The following is a 22,456-nucleotide window of genomic DNA, read 5'->3' on the forward strand; positions in this document are numbered from 1 at the left end:
AATGTTCCAAATTAACAATGTTGCATCCACAAACACAAACAAACTGGGACGGAGACGAGAGTTTTCTGGAGGAAGAAAGAAAAATAAGCCACAGAAAACACGGAAGAGTCAAAGACAAACACTTAATAGTTAAAGGAGTTATAGTGATAACACTTATACTATGACTACAAATAATAATATCCACCTACAGTAGGTAATGATATATAAATGCTGTTATGATTCTACATGGCCTCAGCTTCAGTGTTAACTCTCTCTCTCTGCGTTAAACTTGCTATTTGAGAGAATATTTCAGTTGCCCAACCAGTAAAACCACCTGTTATTTAGCTGCTGGAACAAAGGAACAAAGAGCTGAGGATATTTCTGGGTATGTGAGCGTCTGAACTGCACATCTTCAATCTTAAAACCATTTCTGCTGATGTCTTGGTTTTCCTTTGGTTCACAACTAGATGCTGACTCCCCCTTTTTTGGGGGGATTCTCTGTGATATTTATTCTCTTGTTGCAGGGCTCCAGTATTGACATATCTGCATTTGCTGTTTTCTATCATTTACTAAAATAGGTAAATTATTGATTTGTTCTGGTGCTAGTATTGTCTTGACTTGAAAATACCCAGATCTGGTCTTGGGACCTGACTACAGTTGAGCCTCTGACTGATACATTTAGTCAATCCTGGGCTTTTTTTTTTTTTTTTTTTAAGTTAAGTCTTTTTTTGTCCAACTCCAATGTGATGTAGATGGCTAAAGCTACATTTTTAAAAAATAAAAATAAAAATCTCCAACTATACAATAAAAAAAACTTTTACAATCCAGCTGCAGATTCATTTAAAATTCACTAATCATATTCTTACTCCCAAGAACAGTGAAGCCTTTTTATTGAAAACTATCAGTGACCTTTCTTCTAAAGATGCTGTCAAACCAAAACGTCAACTTTAACCAAAACTTCTCATAAACGGCGGTTTTACAGAGCCTTTTCATCAGAAAAGCCAGAAAAAAATGAAGCACATAAACACTGAATTCTTGGAAGGATTAAGACATAAAAAAAAATGGTTCATTTTAAGTATGAGACTGGTTTTATTCTTTATTTTCGAACAAATCCAAACCACTTGGTTATTATGTAAAGCTCACAGATACAGTTTCATTTTCAAAAAAGGCTCAATTTCCTAAAACCGGACTATTTTTTAGCAAATGTTACTCAGTCAGGGCGAAGTCTTACATTTGTTGGGGACTATTTTAAGCCGCAGTCTAACAGACATTTAGTGCTCGAGTTAGTATCCGTACAAAGTGTAGTCGACACAACAAAGGAACATGTCACTGAGAGCAACAGTGTGGCTCGTTGATGGGTTATTAATAGTTTATGGGCAACAACGGAGCTCTATGGCACAGAGGAATAAGACATATCACTGGATAAACACACAATACTTGTTGAGTATGAGATATTTATTGTTGCTTTTTGTCCTTTTATGGGTTTTGTTGACAGTAAGAAAAACACTGAATATCAGCAGCCTATCTGCAGCCCTCTAAACTCATATTAGTTGAGGCCCATTCTTGACTACAGCCCTGCGTGGATGTGTCTGCCTGTGTCCTTTCCAAGTGCAGTGAAACAGCCCGTTGCTCCGACAGGCTGCCTGCGCCAAGAGAAAGGACTGTCCAATGGCTGCGATAGGGACCAAGTGAAGGGGAAAGAGGCAACGCCAGCTTCTATGAGGGAGGACTCATTCAAGCACGGCAGATTCGGGGGGGATTTAGGGAGCTCGTCTGCCAGCAATAAAAGGCTGAAACAGGATACTCGGTGAGATTAATTACCTAGATAGGCCATGATAATGCCATTTAAATGGGAAAGTAATTAAAGTGCACCTTCCATGAAAATTATTCATTGCTGACGGATTGGGTGACAGACAAATCAGGAGGCATTTACAGAAAAGCTACAGGTTAAGTGCTCCGAGCTGCTGCTCTGAGACCACCGCAGTTTTATTGCAGCTGTTGAATCTTACTGCTTTGCCCAGCTCTCATCAAATTACTGCAAGCATGTGGAGCAGGGAAGGGGAGGGGAGGGAGGAGGGGGGTGTGTGTGTGAAAAGAATAAGCTCCCAGGTAACGTAAAACCGGGGACAAATGCTACAAAGGAGGATCCGCTTAACTAGAAAATTACACTGGCTGGCGCTGGTCAGTGGGGACTCCTCAGAATCAATCAATCCTTCTGTTTAAGGCCACCATGGCAGATTAGAACACAAAAAGGGATAAATCAATGGTCTTTTTGTTCCCCAAGTGTTACTTTCACAAATGCACTGAATAATATCCATTTAGTGACGATAAAGTGTCGATAAAGCGGCCGTATAGATTACCACTTAGGAGCTGGGTTATCAGCTTGCATGAATATCTTCATGATCACTGCTCTGTTGTTGAGGTAAATAATTATCAAACAATGCAACTAACTCTGCTGTTTTCCTGTCTGAACCTCAAACAGTCAACTGCTGGACGACAGTGACTTTGACTGAAGCAACTGAACAGGAATATTTACCTGTCACGCAGTGAAAGGGCACAGACGATCAAACTAAAATGCTCGGGATTTTTTTTTTTTTTTTCACTGAAGGGAATAGCCTTGTTGTTCTATTTGAATGTGTAAGTAGGTTTGCACTTGAGGGGGACTACAACATCATCCCGCATTCACACTGTTGCACAACAAATGAAGCGGAGAGCGGCTAAAAAAATAAAAATAAAAACACACAGAAGACAACTCAGTTTGCTGATTTCCAAATTCCTCCAGCCTTAAAATGTGTGAGACTTGTATCTGACAAAAAGGCTGGTTTTGAATTGAATATCAGGACTCTGTCTAATAAAAGTGATGGTAGTTTAACATGTTTGCCTGAACATCTGAAGTCGTTGCTGCTGCTTTCAGTAAATGAAGATGGTTCAGGCCAGTGAGTGAAATCTGAGCCAATATAGATGCTGCATTCATGGCTATGGTTCTTTGAGTTCTGGACGACCATCAGTTGTATTTTAGCATCCAAATGTCTAAAATGCTTCGGTTTAAACTGGGTGAGTGTTTGGGGAACACTGGAGCAATAATCCCACAGAGCTATGGGAGGGGTGGGAGTGTCAGCGGTTGTGCTGTAGCACGGGGGGCGGGCGCGGTTTGGTGCCGTGGTGGTGCGTGCCAGCGTTTGAATGCATTTTTTGAATACGTGAAGGGGGCTTGTTCAAGTTAAAATGGGGTGTTAAGCAGCTCTTTAAGGTTTTGATGGTAAACACATTATCATAGAACATTCTTCTGTGGGTACTAGGGGCAAATTATTGTGCAAACATTGTGGCTTTTTTTTTTTTTTCCATAAACGTCCTTTAATGGTGAACAGTTACATTATGGAAACCTTTATCTGAACGACAGATTGACTGATGTACACAGACACTAATCTAAAATTTCAAAACATTTTTTTTTTTTAATGACAGCCATGGCATTCTTGGCATTCGGAGACGTTCCCAGTCAAACTCACCACAGTCTAAATAATGCATCTGGCTACATCTGGCTACACCCCCCCACCACCACCACCACCACCACCGTTTTCTGCTCTGACTCATCCATGGAGCCTGTGAATACTTTGGAGCACAGATCAACTATTATAAAAGTTAGCTATCTGAGTGTACCAGGCTTTGTGCTGCTGGCCGATACAAGCAAGTCAACATTAAAATCAATTTCCACAGGCTCTTCCTTTCACTCATTATATTGTTTATACATGTTGCTGATCGCACCTAAAGCCCGTTTCACCGGTCTCAAGTTGAATGTGTGCACACAGGAGGTACACACACACACACACACACACACACACACACACACGCACACACACACACACACACACACACACACACACACACACACAGGTCCTGTTGCCTTTCCCATAACCAATTTCAAATCCTATTTCCATAGTGATTTTTTTCTGGCTCTGAGATGTGAACACCCGATTGAATAAATATTAATGGTTATTCTATGAGCAGTGCCCACTCACAAGTGTGCTGGAAGAACAAAAGGCCTTGTTTACAAGTGCGCTTGAAGAAAGCTAAAGCGCGGAGGGCCCTCGGAGGGTGGCTCTGTGGCACTGTTGACTCACAATGGAGTGCTGATTGAAACACACTTAACTTAAAGCATATGGCACCCACGAAAACAGCAAAAATCCTCGTGATGTGACGAATTTCTATTCCACCGGTGTGAGGATGGAGAAATCAAGCTCACGAACTCACAGCTTCTACTTAAACTCATTTAAGACAGAGCTGAGAGGTAATTAGGTTTCTGGGAACAATAAGCACTCAGCACCTTGTGTAGCTCCAGCCTCACTCCAGACATTTCCTTTAGTGTAATTAGGGGGGGTGTGAATTCCTCATCAGATGGATCACCATCTGCATTCACACAGTGCGTGTTCATTCCCTCAATCCCCAGCTACGAGCCTATGTTCACGCTGATTATCATGCAGGAGGTGGAGATGGGAGGGATGGAGGAGAGGGCTTCTCTTTTTTAAGGTTCTTTCTGTGCTATGGGGCTCCAGTGCCTCACCACGCAAAGGTTAATCAATTCTGAATGATGAGCCATAAAAGCTTTAATAATGCAGTCATTCTCTAATGAGTGGTCCTGCATGCTTACTCAGGAAGGAGCGTTTGTTTTAGGAAGCGCCAACCTTCCAATTACAAAGCGCTCAAGCATTCCGCAACAGCCCAGAGAGCACTGGACACGATGATGGTCCAGTGAGCAGGACAATGAGCCCTGCAGCGTGGAGCTAATGTCGGCTCAAGATGGGAAAGAGGAGAGACCCATCGCAACAGCCATCAATATCAACCTAATGCTGATTATTGACCTGCCACAAAACTTCATAGAGGGGAAGCAGGGGTGGATGGATGGATGTAACAACAAAGCAGCTTCTCACTGCCTGATTCCGGCTAACAGTCAACACTAATTTCTTTTAACCATGACCACAATTGTCCCCTATCATTTACCAAGTAGTTCTGCAGGCAAATATGAGGATAAGTGCTAACTTTAATGAAGCTTTCATTTTAAGCCAAACCACAACCTTTCCCCAAAACTCATCGAGAGCAAAACAGGTCATTGTTGACCTCACAACATGATTAAATACTTGTGTCACATTATCAAACTCAAGCCAGACTCAGTAAGAAAGTGTGATCCATTTTAAAAACTCTGGAGAAAGCTAGTAAATAGTTCTTCAGTTAAGGCCTGATTAAGTAGTTTAGTTTGGTGGAGGACGTAGTATAATCCTGCACCGTATAAAATTTTTTTTTTTTTCCAGGCACAGCCAAATTCTTGTCCGCATTTCTCAATCAAACAAAACCTTTTGACAAGTACCCAAACATATGAGTGGGAAAGAATTCCTCCAGGGTTAGATCATTTCTGGGCAACTACTGAAGTATATGAAAGCCGGGCATTAAAAAAAAAAAAAAAAAAACACAATAAACCTATGCTGATTTTCTTTCTGCATATTTAATATATTGTTTTCAATACTAGCATCTGTATTTTCAGCCCTCATTTAAAGCTATTATTCTGTCCCTGAATTGTACTACCATTGAGCAGATGGATTGGGCTGCCCTCTCTTGAAGAGCTGCTAACCCTAAAGGAATCTGATTAGTCTGGGTTTCAAAGAGGACCTTCAGTATTGCGTCATGGTCTAAGCAGTGTTTCAGAGGCTGTTCCAGCCTGATACCATGAAACACTATCAAGTAAACCCTGTAACTATCTAAATGAAAATGATCCCATTTACAGATACTGATGATTGGCATAAACCGTTAGATATCAAAACTTAATGGGGTCGATCAACAAAACTATCAGTGACCTCATCCCTCCTGGCCAATTACATTGATTACACTGCTGTAGAAATTTAAATGGTCCCCACTTACTTGAAATGATAAACATGACACATGACACCATCTTGGCCTAGCACGCCACTCTCTTTCACAAAAGCTAATGGCTAAATATTCCACCAGGTTAACTGAGTAATTGTCTGTTGTCAGCATGCCAGGTATAATTACGAGCGACTCTAAAAGAGCATGTGTTAATTGTTTAGTTTTTTTTTTTTTTGGCTGGTTTTTTTCCTGCAGGTCATCCTCCCGCTGACGTCCTCGTGTCCTTGGCCATGCAACCCCTCGGCACATTCCAGCTTATGTCACTGTCACGAACTGAGCTTTGCAAAATACATCATCCCTAACACTGTATCCCACACACACATTTTTACTCAACAGAATGCCTCTTTATCTGTTCCTCCCAAAGGTTCACACATCCAGAACAATAACATACTTAATGTGTCCACAATCCGCGGCCTACTGACGTGTTTGTGTTGAAGGCAATATTGGCAGCTTAATGCTAAAATGATGACGTGAATGTCAGCGACTAAACCATGATGATGATGTAACATTAGCAGGATATAATTGGCCATCACATGGCAAAGAACAGGTGTAGTTAGCCGGAAACAGAGGTTATATATCCAGCTAAAGATTCAGTGCTCTCTTTGCAGCTTTTTGCTTTGCTTTTTTTTTTTTTTTTTTTTTTTTTAAATCCCCATGGTCAGAACAGAGTCTTTTGGGCCAGCTGTGTTACATGGATGCTTGAGCATGAAACAGGAATCTTGTTGGGAGGATCCATAGAAATAATGAATTTAAAAAAAAAGGCTTTAGAGTTCGTCACTGCAGAATACAGCTTTTTAATTATGGTTGATCCCCATGAGACTGAGTAGCAAATACAGTACTAGCGCTTCAGGTACCATTGGGAGTCGGCATCATTGCTGAACTAATAATGTTTGCCACTGTACTGCTGATATACACTTTAAATTAATCTGGGTAATATGCATACTGGAAATATTATGGATCATATCAGACTATGGTCATTAATGCTAACGGGGAATTGTTACCACAGTTTGCATACAAGAGGTTTTCGAAATTAAACTGTCAACTGTAATGCTGCTTATGCTTAATGTTCTATCAGCTGGAGCTAAGGCTGAGTTCCATGCTACCATACAGTTAACGTATTTCCTCAAATAAAAACCAGTGGTCAACTGAAAAGACGGGGTCTCTGATAATGGCCGGAGGCATGAACATTGAAAAGAGCAAGGCTAACTGTTTCTTCCTATTTCCAGTCTTTAAGTTAATGCTAGGCTAATCCAGCTCCGTACGTAACGCGCAGACATGAGATTAGCATGGATCCTCTCATCTAACTCTCAGAAAGAAAGCGTAAGTTTTTCCGCAAAATTTTCTGTCTCTCTAAACTGAAGGAAATGAAAACACAACTAATTCCAAACCACATGCCAAGTCAATGGTTTTCCACAAAAACGTAAACGTGTTGGAATCTGGGTCAGCGGGGAATGGGGACTTGGGGGGGATGATTACAATATAATGTTTATAGGTTTGTTGTGGAAATAAAAATAATTTAATAGACAAACTGAAAGAAACTCTGCTGATATCCAGACAAGCTCAGAATATCAGATGTTTCCTATAAAAATCTTCACTCTTCCTTCCACAGAAATTCAATAAAAAAGTGCTTTGAACCCACAGAAGAACATTGGAGAGACATTTTCATTATCAACATGATCGATAAACACTCACAAACTAAAATGTAAGAATCCTTACCTGCTTGACCAGTGGCGATGCTAACTGCTGCAAACAGCCTCTGTGTACGGCTCAGGTCCGACACCCCATTGACAGCCTCCACCTCAAAAGTGTAGTTGGCATGGGCAAGCAGGTCCATGATGGTGACGTACGTGTCCACTAATCCTGACTGCGCGGGAGAGTATCCCACATTCGGCCCACACGGAACACACTCCTCGGGTTCCCAGCTGCAGCGCCGGCATATAACCCTGTAGCTGACGTCGTTGCGGCCACCCGTGTCAGCCGGTGGGCTCCACTCCAGGCTAACAGTGGTCTGGTTGATGTTGTAGACCAGGTTCTGTGGCGCCGAGGGAGGTCCTGTCAGAGGTGGACACGGAGGAAACAGAATTAAATAACTGAGTGCCAAGGAAAGTGACAGCCAAGACTGTGCATTGACTGGATCTGTGCTTTCACTGTTCTCTGAGAAAAAAAAAAAAGTACTACGGGACATGCCAGCTCCAGCCCTAGAGCCAAACACTGACACTCAATTATAATAAGACTCAGATCCAGAAAAAAGAAAAAAAAAATGGTGCAGGTACACAGAAAGGAAGTCAGCTCAGGCAGGCGCCAAGGTCAGTGTAACAAGGCTGTGAAATCAAGCACTGGAGCCCAGAGTTTCAAAGGAAGAATAATTTCATAGTCAGACTACATGCAATACAGTTTTTATGTCACAGTTTTTATGAACTGTCATAACAGATAAGTAATATACATATATTTATAAACACACACACAGACACAGACACATATAGAGAAAAAGTATATATGTTATGGCATTTCTACTTTATTTACATCACAGTACTGTGTTATTACCACATGTATATACCGTGTCTGTTTCATTGCATATATGGGAATTATTATTCATACCTCACCTTATGTATAGTTCATTTAATGGCTGTCAGAGCTCTACTACTAGACTCTTACACACAAATATATAGAGTCCAATGTATCACAATGGAGAGTTGACCTTATATGTTGTATAATGTCAACTCTCCATTTTTTTTCTATCATTTTATTTTATCTTACTGAAATACTTCCTTTGATTTTGTTACCTTTTGACCTGTCATTGTGCTGCTGTAATGCCAATTTCCCCTCAGGGATTATCTTATCTCATCTTACATCCATATTAATAAGCCTTAAAACTTAAAATGGTGAGCTTGTCTCATAAATATGTCAAAACATGTCAGTAGATTGGGACTTAATTTAGCTGTCGAAGCAGTGCAGTAAAACCTGTAATGATCAGGCATCGTGAGAAACAGACTTGAAAGTTTGCTTACAGGCAACTTTTAGTATTACATTTCTTTTTCTAACCTCAATTTCTTAAGTCTGACAAATTTTGTTTTATTCAGAATTGTGGTGCTGTGCAGGTGATGGTACTGGAGATGAGGAGTGAACCAAAACAGGAAAGTTGCTGATTGTAAAACCAAAACAACTGGTTGCAACTTAACAACTGTGTGGAGCGGATGGGTGCTATGATGGCAGTCGGCAGTGTGGAAATACAGCTACAGCTGCTATGGAAATTACTGAGACATGGTTACATGGTTCAGACAAATGCTTAGCACGCAATCATAAGCCACAGTCAGTCACTCTCTAAGTCTTCCTGCTCTCCAAAAATATACAACTATCCCCCAGTTGGAGGCAGTGGCTTTACTGGTTTTCCCTTGGAAAGGTATATCATGTAGACAGCAGGACTCTTAAAGTTAATGTCTTCCAAAAAAAAAAAAAAAAAAGGACTCGAAGCCTGGTTGACATACAGAATTTATGAACAAGATTTAAACCTGGATTATCACCGTTCTGTAACTGCCATCTACAGTTTCACCAGACGTACAATAACAACCAGCTCCGCGGCATCAAAAGTGAGCATGACCGCAGACCGTTCGCCTGTAAACGTTCACGTAAAGGCAAGGAGATTAGCTCATCTTGTAAAACAATGAATAACAAATTGCTGCTTTCATCTTTCAGATTCCAGGCTGTTGGCTTTTATGACCCATATGTTAATATAAATAAACTCCCTCTAACACAGTAAAGATTATATGACTTGTATTCTTTGTTTATGAATGTTGTCAAGAACGTCTTCATTTTCTTGTCTGGGAGATTGAAATTGTTCTGTTTTCTCAGGAAATATTCTTTGAGGGAATCTGGGGAGGGACTCAACTCATTAAATTTGTCGCATTAACTAACAAAATAGGCCATGCATATGCATAGAGCCAAAACTACTATCACAATATTCATTAATACAGCACTTAGTTGTTTTTCCCTTTTCCACCCATTAGAACTGAGGGGCTCAACGGAGACATCCATATTCATGATTATCGGGTAAGATAAGAGACAGACTGTGGACTGGGAAGATGAAAGAGCCACCTGTGGCAGGTGAAGTGGAGAGGAGTGAGTGCTGATAGCGCCACTCGACTTCAGCCTTGGCACTGACACTCGACCCGGGCTCTCAATCTTCCTCGCGGGAAGGTGTGCCTTCATGCGTACTCGCTCGAGACGCCCACGCACAAGTCCAAACGGATCTTTTATTCTACCGTTTGTGTAGCCACAGCTAGGAGATGATAAGATCTCATTTTGCTTGTGCCACTCTCATTTGGGTCTCAGGTGCCACAGATCAAAGTGCTGATTTCACAACAACAGGCGACAAAAGGAAATTAGATTAGCTTGTTCCTGGATCTGTGTGACCTTTGTCTGTTGTCTTGTTTTCCACATGCACACAACGCTGCAAAATTTTGCTCCTTCAATCTTCTTTCAAAGAAATCACTATGTTTCTAATTAAGAGCTTGTCAGTTTGTCTATCACTGACTGTAACTCCCTTTCCGATGGCAGAATCCGGGCTGGGTTCGGCGTGAAAACTACAAAAAAACGCAAAAGACACAACATTCTTGGAGAGTTCCCGGAATGGGAGAAAGCTACGGCTGCAGGCCTGTTACCCCGCCACAAGTGTGGTCCCCTTTTTAAAAGGTATACCCACTTTTTGTCCTTCAGACGTGGTAAGATGACACATCATTAGACCCAGTTTGTTTGAAGCATACTGAACCCCTCAGTTCTCTTTCTTCTTTTTCAGCCTTGGCGTCTCTTTGTTTCTGTGAACTGGCTCTGTCTGAACTCAGGAATACGAAACTCTTCTGCCCCCAATTCACCTGCAGCACAGATTTGCACTGCATCCTGAGCCCTCCGCTGTCTGTCTGTCTGCTCATCCTCATAGCTCAAGGGCTTGTCGTTCTCCCTCTTCTTTTTTTTTACCCTTTTTTTTCCTCTCTCTCTCACTCCCCCACTCTGTCTTATCTTTCGTGTTCGCTCCTCTCACCCCTCCTCCCAGTCAAGTTTCATTTCACGGATTAGCCTGCCAGCCCCCACAGCCTGAAATGTCTCAATCACTTGCTAGCTTCCCTCCAACGCTGCTGCCGCTGTGACCAAGCATGAGCGAGCGCGCGTGTGAGGGCATTTTTGTTGTTGTGTTTAAATATGGAATATGTACATGCACGGTTTAAGTCTCCTGCTGCGTCATTTGCATGCTAACATGGCACAGATTTAAAGCAGACTGTGCAGTAAACAAAGAACTCCCATGTGCAAAAAAAGGTGAAAAAAAGAAAGCCTTCAGCTGCACAGAGGTAACCACTACGTCTAATAATCTAGCCTACAGAAAACACAGCATAGTAGCAGATCGTTTTTAGGTCAGTTTTCAAAGCCAATCTCCACTCTGTGCAGAGTTGTGAGACCTGACTAAATCCAAGCTTAGGAGAGAAGAATCCGGCGCTTATCGGCCTTGAGATGTGCTCAGGGCTGCCTTAACCCTCCACAGCCTATTAGCTGGCTGTGCTCTAATTGGGGAACTGTGGGGAGAGGGGCGGCAGGGGTGAGTGGTATTCAAATCGCCCATGAGGTAATCCTCACTCTACAAATGTGTGTTGTGACCCCGTGACCTAGCCTCTAATGATGTGGCTGCAGCAGAACCTGTATGAGGGAAGCCATGCTGAAGAGCAGAAGAGCTTGAAGAAGAGTTTTTTTCTTCTCTTTTTTTTTTTTCCCCTAAGCTGAAGGGCTTCCAACTGCTGTTGTCATTATAACCAAAATTTCAATTCTACTTCAATACCACACTGAATTCAATATTGGATTTGCTACTCGCACAAAATGTGTGCTGCGAGCTGAAATTCCATTTCGGCCGCGGTCTCTGGAGAGAGCGCGTGATGGCACGTGGACAGGAATAAAAAAAAATTATGAAAGGAAAACCATCACTAAGACTGTGTTAGAACAATGCACACAATTTTGTGCACTTCAGCTGCATAAGCGAAGAGCTCAGAGATTTCCCTGAGAAATATATGCAAAAACTGAAGTTCTGCTGCCAAGATGCATTTGATGAAAGCGTTTGATGAATGGGACTACATTAGGGTAGGTCTCTCTTGCCATGGCAGTGAAACAAGCAGTCCTACAACAATGCGATGTCTTAATATAAACTCTTAGTTGTCCTTTTTGCAATGGTGGGCTCAACATCACGATGACTGTCAGACATCGGCGGCAGATGATGCCAGCAGCCCGAACCCTAGTTCTGATATCTGGTAGCAACACTAGCCTCTACATTCTACAGCCCTTTCACACTCCTATAGCCACTCCAGGCAGAATGCACCCTCTGACAGATATCAACTTGTTGAGGTGGCACATTTTTAAGGAGGCGGGGGGGTGGGGGGGTGTTGGTGGGCGCGTTAGGGGCCTGGGAGGAGACGACGACCACTCACAACTACTCTTTTCAGCCCCTTGCTTGCACCAGCACTGCTCACAGCTGTTGCATGATTGATGTCCACTCCCCAACCTGTCAACAACTCCAGGCTGTGCCTCGCCTCCGGTGGAAATGCCTCCCCGTAGCCGTTCCTATATATCTCATTTTCTCACAACTTTGCATATGAATGGCGCGGACAAACATTCATCAGACAAAAGCATTTCGTCTTTCCACCCCCTCTCAACACATACCACTTGGGAAACAATGTATTTGTAACTGTGTTTTTGGAACTTCTTCCCTCATCTTTATTCAGCGTGGATTTGGCTTTTCATGTCCCCACATTACATCTTCATCTCATTTCCTCTCAAATCCTCATGGACACATTCTTAATCTCTGTGTGCCAGGGATCTATCTCACTGTTTTTCTAAGGCCTACAATATGGTAGCTTTACAAACCCCTATTTTAAAAAAATCTGTCAATCAAGCTATTTGTTCAGGCAGTGCAAATTCATTTTCAATTACCATTCTTTCCTGGTCTGGATAAGGCTTGGAAAAAAAGGAAATCACAGGGACTATTGGTCACACCGACTTAATCCAGCGATGAATGAGGAAATGCACGTAGAGAAGGCTGTACAAGAATTGCACTGGGTGAATGAGGAGGACGGCGAAGCTATTCATACACGTTAAAAATACATATTTACATATAATGGTATGGGGTCACCGAGTGCAGACCCGAAGTTAATGAAAATGAATAATGGAAAGTGTGCATTAGCCAACTTCAGTAATTATTGCGCTACTTGGCCAAGGTGATTACCCAGAAGGGGAACAGCCAGAGGACACTGCAAAGAAGTGGGAACTTTCTCCTGTTCTAACCACTCGCGGCATGTGTGTCCTGCCCTTGATCAGCAGGAGATGTTCGAGTGTAGCGTTAACATCCGATTAGGATGGTTGGAGAAGTGAGTAATGGACCTGTCTTTTAGAACAAGATCTGTATGGTTGCCTATGTGCTGCACAGAGAGATTGGTAGTTTGCGGTCATTGGCCGGCCTCAGATTTGCTTAGCCTGAGTTATGTCCTTGTTTGTGTCAGTGACAGTGATGGGAATGGAGCTACCAAATAAATCTGAGCTTGGTGAGGAACTTAAATGTGTTCAAACTGAGCTCTCTGATTTCCTTTATGAGACACTGGTCATTTTCAAATTCTACTATTCTGCCATCTGGGATTCTTACCTGTCTGAAATTATCAGCACAAACTAAATTCTGTGTCTCTTCACCTAAAGACTATGTAACTTTTGCTCAACAGCAGCCACTGTACTCACAAGTGGCCATTATGGGATTATGGCACTTCACTATCCTACAATCAGGTGATTCATCAGCTAGCAGCCTGACTAAAGGCCAGTCCATGGTTTCCGCTTGCCCTTGGATGGACGCGGACTGCGGATGCTTTTCTATTCTTACTATATTCTGGGGGTATGATTACATGGACACATTCCACACATGCGCACTGGAAAACATGATGAAACCTCCTGAAGCGCTCCCTTGTTTGTTGTCTTTGGCTGAACGTGAAAAACTGTGTGTGAGACTAAGGATTTAAACAGTATATGCATATGGAGTTCACATGTTTGACACATGCACAGTCGCCGTGCTCCCAGACGTCCGATCAGGGACCACATGGACTTAGGCAAATGATGAAATTTACATCATGAGGAACAAAGCAGAAAAAACTCAGAGAGTAAATTCTGCTACTTTTCTGGAGACTGTAAATCCATCTCACTGTCACCATTTTAGCACTGGGAGAAAAAGGAAATGACTGACTCTCTGGACAGTTCACTAGCTAATGTGCTCAGAGAGCAGTCTGACACAGACCCAAATCCTGAGAATCTTGTTTCCAATTTTATCATGCATGGAAGGGAAAACAGCCAGATAAAATGCCAAATAGGAGGCCTGATGTTTGGAAGATAGTTGGGGAAATCATAGCTCATTAATAATGAGCTTTCTTATCCAGGTTATGATCTTAACATTTTTTTTCCTCACACCCCGTGCTTTCATTAAAATCTGTTTCCCGTTAATATGCAATCAACCATATCATGAACCTACAAAAAAAAAAAAAAAAAATCTATGAAAAGGTGCAATCATTCAAGGCTTCTGCCAAATAATTCATGACTGAGGCGTGCACACACACACACACATCTGGCAGCACAAACACACCTGTGCGCTGACGATATGCTGAAATAAATGGAAAGAGCTTAAAGGCAGGCAGAGACAGAGATGTTGCTCAACACACAGCTTCAGACTCCCATAAATGACAAACAATCATTCTTCATAGGAAAATTACAACATTAAATCCAAACTCCAATCCGTATAATCCCCTCTTTGATTCTCTGATTTAATGCATAGACAACCCGACGCAGCCCATATAAAATTATACTACTTGCATAATATCTCACCAGCAGTCTCTCTCTGTCTCACACACACACACACATGCACACACATTACATTAGAGATTCTGACTTGGCCTACTTTAGGTCTTCAGGGAAAAAGCGGCACCACTCAGGATGTGAACCAGGCATGCTGATTTTCCTGCATATGCATATCGGTTTCTGTTGTTTTTAATTCAACAGAAAACGATACAAAATAAATGACCGCAATGTGAAATGTTAATTTATCTGCCCTTCTTAATAGATATATCAAAATTAAATAAATAAATAAATAAAAAGAATGACATCAGTGTATATCGCGCACCCAGGAGCCAGTGGGCCTATCCAGGGGTCTGGTGATACATTATCAGCAGAATGAAGGCGCACAGATAAGGTGCAGAGTTTCTGTTTAGGGGTGCTGTTGACCTCCAGATAAAGCAGGGTGCTAACATTGCCCTGTTGGGGTCTGCTACTGCCTGTACACATTAGCTGAAGGCAACAGAACCAAGAAAAAAAAAAAAAAAAACCCTTCCAGAAGCACTTTGAAATAAAATATGTTTGAGAATGGATTTGGAAGCAAATGAGCCCACGCCCTTCAGACTGAATCCCCCCGGCCTGTGTAAATAAGCCATTGATGGCTGTCACAGACGTGTTACACTGGCCAGGACAAATGAAGACTCAGGGTGCTGCCCGGGCTGCCGCCGCTGACTGTAATTGCAATCTTTCAGATGGGAAATGGCAAATTGCTCCTCTCATCATTAGCAACCATCTAAGACAGAAAACAGACATGCAAGCCTGCAAACATAATTATAATGACATACTGGGAGGCAGACAAACTGCTTTGGAACACATCTGGGGGCTTTCAGGAGACCACTGCAGACTGAATGAACAGGTCTGGCCTGAGGACCTATGTGTGTGTGTGTGATTTCTTTTTTTTTTTTTTTTTTCCCTCGCATGTGTGACTGTTTAAATTCAGATCCTGGAGAGTGGTCTGCGCTGTGTTTACCTAGCAACGGCATGGCAGACTTACTTGTGCAGGCCACAGACGGAGGGTCAGAGAGCGCTCGGTAGTAGCCATCCTCGCAGTCGCAGCGCCAGGAGCCCTCGCGGTCGTTGAAGCTGTGCGCCGGACAGCGAGAGCACTGAAGGTCCTGGGAGGAAGACTTGTAGAAACCACGACCGCATGCTGCGCAAGGAAGAAAACAAGGCCAGGTTATAAACAGTTTCTTCCCACAAAAAAAAATAAGTTAATGAAAAGCCATAGTTCATATTGCACTGCTGAACATTCAATTGTGTTCAGTTAATTCAGTGCAAATTAATTGGACAGAGTGCAAACCTGTGGCTGGACAGACTGCCAACAGTACTGGTACATGTCAAAATGGCCAGGGGGGGCCCACTGGGTGTGGGGGTCCGTGTGGACCTAACAGCTAATTTTTACCCATGGGTGCTCTCATGTGTTAATATGGCCGTGCTGATTGATGAGATGAGAAATTTCAAGAGATAATCGCTCCCACATCAAACAGGTATCTGGAATTCTCACAGCGATGTATATTTAGTAAACCCCAGCTGAGCCAGGTTCACACAGGATTACATTCAATGATGATCTCAGCAGATACAACAAATCACTGAATGTCTCGGGGTTATATTAGTCCTGTGCAAACACAGCCTTAAAAAGTCTTCGCTTCACACCTGAATTCCCATCAAGAGGAGGGCATGACAGAACAAACCATTGCGTTTGCATCTTGAAGCGGCCTGTATTTGAATGAACCTGCCCCCCTCAGGCTTCATCAAGCAGGCTGAGCCACGGAGCAGCATCGTGCTGAAGCATTCGCCCAGGGATAAACTACAACCTCTCACTTTGAGAAGAAAATAACAAGGCTATTTTTATTCTGATGAATCCTCAGGTCAGCGAAGGGGTCTGGCTTGTTTATAACAAGTCCTGTCTCTGAGAGGAAACATTCTTCTGTAGAGCACAGAGATAAGCGCGCACGTCGAGCACAAGCACATGGATCATTTCAACATTTTACCTTTGACCGAGAATGTATACAAAGCAAAGGCTGATATGACTAATCAACAAAGACTCATCACCGTCTGTGTGGTGTGGTGTAATGGTAATTTAAGAATTACAATCTTAAACCCAACTAATTTACCCACTCATCTTTTTTTTTCTTTTCTGACGTTACAGTTGATTCTCAGCTCCCAAAAGAGCCGTGAAAGCAAGTAATGACAAAGACAGAGAGTTAACAGAAAACAACAGTGATTCATAGCAACCTCACAGTGACTCACGTGTATTTACCCAGTTAATGTTTAAGTGCGTGGAAGGAGTAAAATGCCTGCTTTGGGTCTGGCTGTTTTAGCCTTGAAGTCAGCTAATCCACAGTGAGACCACAGTGAGACCGGTGTGTGTGCACAGCAGAACTACGTTAGCCTGGTTCAAAAACTGCAAACTAGGCCACACGATTTCTAAAACACTAAACAGCTCTTCATACAAACTATCAGATTAGACTAAAGATGCATTTTTCATGAGCAACTGGGGGAAATGAGCAATGGCTTTCATACTGGGTTCCCGACTCTGCAGATCCCATCCGACCACCGCCTCTCGTGACAGGTCAGGAAAAAGGAGCATAGAGGTTTTCTCATTTTAACACTTCCAGAGAAGCATGAAGAGGAAGCCAAGGATCAGGGTATCCCCATTTCAGCTACAACAAAGCCCTGTCATTCTCCATTTATCGCAATGCCACAGCCTCGTGAAACAGAACTTTTTTTTTTTTTTTTTCCTCTTGGAAAAAAAAAAGACATGATTTTATCTCTCGTCTTTCTTTACCTTTTTGAACTAGTAATTGAAAACAGATCCACGAGGAGGCTGTGAGCAGCGGCCTTTGAATGCTGACCGGGCGGAACATATACGGACCGCAAGTGCTTACTCATCATATTTATCTGTTTTTCGCTGTATGCACAGCTCTGATGAGTGATAATGTTGGACAAACAGTAAAGTAAACCAGGCCCATTCACAGTATCTGATACATGTGTAAACGCTCCCCCATGGATGTTGATAATGACACTGGAGGGCTTTCTCCCGCAGGTTAAAGACCGGATGGATCCCGTTTAAGACACTGCTTTCTCCACACCATGCCGCGCTGTTTAAACATTCTGATAAAGCCATCCAGTCTTGTTTGCCTTTGGGTTTCTGAGAGCTCATCTGCTGGGTGGCCGCCGTGCAGAGGGTGGGTGGTTGGGCGGGGGGGCCTGGTAGGGACCTGGGCTATCTGCACCGCATCCACCACTCCAGCAAATGAGGGGATCCACAATGCAGATTAAGACAAGTACACAGACTGGGAGGGGGAGGGCTTTCAAGAATAAACAAAACTTTAATGAATAAATTGTTTAAGACAGCTTATATGTCAGTAATGTATGGTGGTAACAACACATTAAACTAACTGTAAGTTAGTTTTGCTTATGCTTCTGCATCACTTCAACAACCACATCCCCTGTGGGTGGCTCCAACGTTTTTTCCCTCACAAATCTAACAAACTAAAGCTCTGCAGAGTTTTTTTTTTTTTTTTTGGAACACGCCGAGTTGCTAGGATTTCATCATAAATAAGATGCAACACCAGTCCTCGTTTTCTGATCCATCCTCCTTAAAATGCTTGTAAAGTTTTGTTCAACATAATAAACTAAAGTTTTCCCTTCAGTGTTTCAAGGCGACGTAAAAACAAAACTAAATGTGAAGACAATGTCTGACTCTAGTTCATTACGGAGTAAATCTTACATTTATATTTCAGGGTCCACGTACAAACAAGATGTTTTTGTTCCACCAGATTTAGCTACTAGTTAAGTAGCTACTAGCTAAGTAGCTAAATCTGCAGTTACTGGACAGGTAGCCCCAACTTTTATGTCACTGTAAATGCTTCTGATTTCACAGTAAAGGCCCGTTACTACCTTTATATCAAAATGTATATTTCTTGAGAGGCACATGCAGAAAGTGGGGTTTTATCTACAGCACATTTATACATCAGTGTTAGCTCACAGCAGCAAATGGGCAGAAAAGAACAGAAGAATAATGTGACCTAAAACCTAATCTGCTTAAAATGGTCAGTATTGGCACCAGTGCTAATGTAACTGCTGGCCTGTTGTCTGACTGCCTGTGTTTCTAGCCCCTCTGGACTTCGCTGCCACCATGTTCCCCCCAGTCTGAGACATTACTTTGGTTAATTCAGTGTTATAATTAATAGAAATGATGGCCAAAGCTACAAAAATTAGGCCCCTGTTTCAATAAACTGCACTTTGTCCCTTAACTCGTGCTCATGAGCAAAACCCAGTTCATTTTCCATGCGTTTTTCCGTGACAGCCCATGTGTTTATCAGTGCGTCAGACTGGCTTTGGCACCCGGAAATGTTTACAGAAGCAACAAGGCGGCAAATGAGGCCTCAAAAATCGAATGCTTGTATGACATGGGCACCTAAGTGTTTCTGCAACTCTCCCCACCACTGGCAGAGCATTGAGTGACAAGTACAAACACAGTCTTCACGGCCCAGCATTCCTGTCCCACTGCCTCGCTGCTGGCGAGTTCCCGTTCCTGGCACCAGATGCCGAAGAGACGCTCTCAGCCTGAGACACCGAGATGGGGGGGTGATAGCGAGTGAGAGGTTCTTTGTCGGCTGTCCCTGCAGCAACACTTTCCCTCTGAATGGGAAATATCTACAAAGCAATTACACCAAGTGTGTTTATCCGGTAGCCTCTTAGCTGACAAAATGACTGACACCTTACTGGCAAACACTGACGCACAAACATGTTAAAACATTGTACAAAACCCAGGACTCTTCACAACCTGCGCTGACTTTGACAGGGGGGACTTACAGTCCGATGTGTAATTGCATTTAAAAGGATGAAGTGTAGCCTATAAGTGTGACTCCTTAAAAAAAAAAAAAGGGCCCATTTATGTAAGTCTGGTCTTCTTCAGGCACAGATAAAGAGCGACTAATGGCTTGTGCTTGTTGACACGGGCCCGATGAAAAAAGCTCAGCGACAGACACAACAGCCGGCTTATTTACGACACTGAGAAATTAGTCAGTCCTTAAAGAAGAGGGCTGAGGTTAAGCAGAGACAAAAAAAAAACACAAGTCTTACATTCTAGCCAGCTCCTCGGCAGGCTACTGAGGAAGCATCTGTAATTTCCCTTCCAGTGGTCAAGAACTTTCATTCAGTGATGTGTGTGTGTGTGTGTGTGAGGGGGGAGCAAGCTGCAGTCAGCAATTTTATACAGAGAGAGGAAGAGGAGCCTGAGAAAGAAGAGGTCCTCAGAGTGGTGGGATAGAGATAATCAAACGCTCCTGTGACTGCGATGTCTCAATCACAGCACACAGTGGCCCGAAGAGAAAAACAAAGTTTCCTTATCTTATGCAGACATACGTACAGACACACACACAAAAAAAAGGGGGGGGGCGCAGATTTCTGTATTTTTGCAAGATCTCAGTTTATTTCTTTTTCCTCTGAGCTGAGCTTCTTAACATTCTTGAATTACATCCAATTTCTCTCACGCTTTGGCAGTGTCATGACACTCCGGGTGAGGGGACAGAGAGGGAGGGGTGGGGGTGTGGTGGGGGGCAGCACTGACTCCTTATGCGACAGCCTGACATATCCCTTCCTGGCCAAAATAGAAAATAATTATTTTCCTTGTCTGAGGGTGACGCCATGGCACTTTTTTTTTTTTCTTTCTCAGTTAATCTTGTGCCTTTGCTGACAGATCGGATTCCAAGTTTGCCCTTTTCGTTTTCTGTGTAGTTTTCTAGTTTTCTCTGTATTTGCTGCGGCTGGTTAATAACGTAAAGTGCCAACGAAAAGACATCCATAGCACCAACAATCAAAATCTGGATTGAAAATGAACAAGCGTGACCTGCCTGGAAGTGCAGATGACAGTATATACATCATGGGGATTCTCGTGCTTTTGCAGATGCAGAAAGTGTATTTTAATAGCATCAAGTATCAACTATCAACAACTATCCAACCTGACCAAGAACCAGACTATGATTCTGACCCAGAACCCTTGATCTTGTTCAGTTTATACTACATTGGCTGTCTGCACGGGCAGACGTGCTCGCACAGATACTTTGTGACGACTAAGTAAGTTAAGAATATATGCAACTCCATCTCTGTTTGCTGTCAACCTCACCTGTTGCTTCTGCCCTAGCTGGCTCTCCCACAGCAGCATGTTTCCTGCTGTCCTCCTCCTCCTCCTCCCCTCATTAGCTATAGCTACCTCCCTCCCTCACCCTCTCTCGCTGCTTCAGCTGCGGCACTGGTTGAAGCCTGGAAATATTCGAAACAAATTAATTGCATAGCTAATCACACTGGTCGGACTGTTTCAGCTTTCCAACCTGTGCTTTCTCAAGTTTCTTAAGGTCCAGACCATCAGAACGAGTCATTTTGAGTTTATGAAAATACTCTAATATCAATGTTATCCCCTTGCACGAGCAGTCAATGCTGACTAGCAGCTAGCAGCCTCCTTCTTTAAATGGAAAAGCTAACAACAATTCTTCCAGTTTGCAGTTCTTCTACTTCTTTTTCTCCTTCCAACAATTCAGAGTGTGCACAGAGAGAAGGGGCTAATCATAGACAGGTCTGAGAGGGAGCGGGGCAAAGGAGGAGCTGAGTGAATCAATGCGCTGCGTGCAGCTCTACGATGAAATAAGATTTTACCCATCTGAAATAGTAGAAAAATAGAAAATCGATATGTGGCGGTCAATGTTGATATTGTGGCTGCCCACCGCAAATAAGGCAATGTATGGGAAACACTGGCTTTAGTTATCAGAAAGTAAAGTATTATGTAAAGTAGTGTTTGGTGCCAGTATCAAAAAACCTGTGAAGACTGCCTGTCATGGAAAAGCTGGAGACTTGAGTGTCCTTGCTCACTTACAACTCACAAATCCAATCAAGGTTACAATCCTTATTACTGCTCGGCACGGAGGGGACTGGCTTGTCCAAGCAGGGCAGCTGGGATATTGAGTTTCTCCCCATCCATCTCAATATTGCTGCAGACAGGGGTCAGAGTGAGCTTCAGTGTGGGAATGTGGGAGATTCCCCCTGTTTTTCGCAGACTGCCAGAGCCAGAGTGAGACTGACTAGTGTGGGCCTTTCTGTCTCCACGGTCCTAGCATGATGAGTCCTGTCAGGGCCAGGCCTCCTCCCTTCTCAGGCTGCCCTCCCCGTCCGGCCTGATTATGTGTTAAATCCGCCCATGTGTCGGGATGGATGTGGAAAGAATGCACGCTGACGGGAGCCGAGCGGGGCTGCAGAGACCCGGAGAGAGCGGCCTGGAGATAGCACCCCATTAGAGTGATAAAAGAGGCAGAGGGAGGAGAGCAGCCGACAGGACCAACATGCAGGCCCCCGTTGCTGATGAATGCCAGGTGGAGCGGGTCAAGCGTGATAAAGGAAACACCATCGCTTGCCGTAAAACGATTGCCATGGCCGCTGCCAGTTTGATAGGGAAATGTCTTTATAAGTATCATCTCTAAACCCAGGCATCGTACGACGAAGAGCCTGTCGCCTGTCGTATGTTTCCTCCAAGTGTCTTTTCCTCCGTCTCTGTCTGATTCTGACACCCAGTGCTGAGCTGACCTCCTAGGGCTTAGTATTGTTGGAGATGCTCCTATATCTATATTTATTCTATTTTTTCCCCTAATTTCCCCGATATATATATATATTACAC

The 22,456-nt window shown here is 43.1% G+C and overlaps 1 protein-coding gene across 3 annotated transcripts in view; it reads right to left on the reverse strand.

The window, feature by feature from the left end:
* Positions 1 to 22,456, reverse strand: part of epha7 (eph receptor A7) — a 74,677-nt gene that overhangs the window by 38,189 nt on the left and 14,032 nt on the right. For all 3 annotated transcript variants that reach the window (XM_041063946.1, XM_041063945.1, XM_041063944.1), the window contains exons 4-5: positions 15,779 to 15,934; positions 7,609 to 7,944 (exon numbers count right to left, since the gene is read on the reverse strand). In XM_041063946.1, the coding sequence (XP_040919880.1) occupies positions 7,609 to 7,944; positions 15,779 to 15,934 (492 nt within the window). The remainder of the gene's footprint in view (positions 1 to 7,608; positions 7,945 to 15,778; positions 15,935 to 22,456) is intronic.

Source organism: Toxotes jaculatrix, chromosome 19 (assembly GCF_017976425.1).
Source record: "Toxotes jaculatrix isolate fToxJac2 chromosome 19, fToxJac2.pri, whole genome shotgun sequence".
NCBI lineage: Eukaryota > Metazoa > Chordata > Actinopteri > Toxotidae > Toxotes > Toxotes jaculatrix.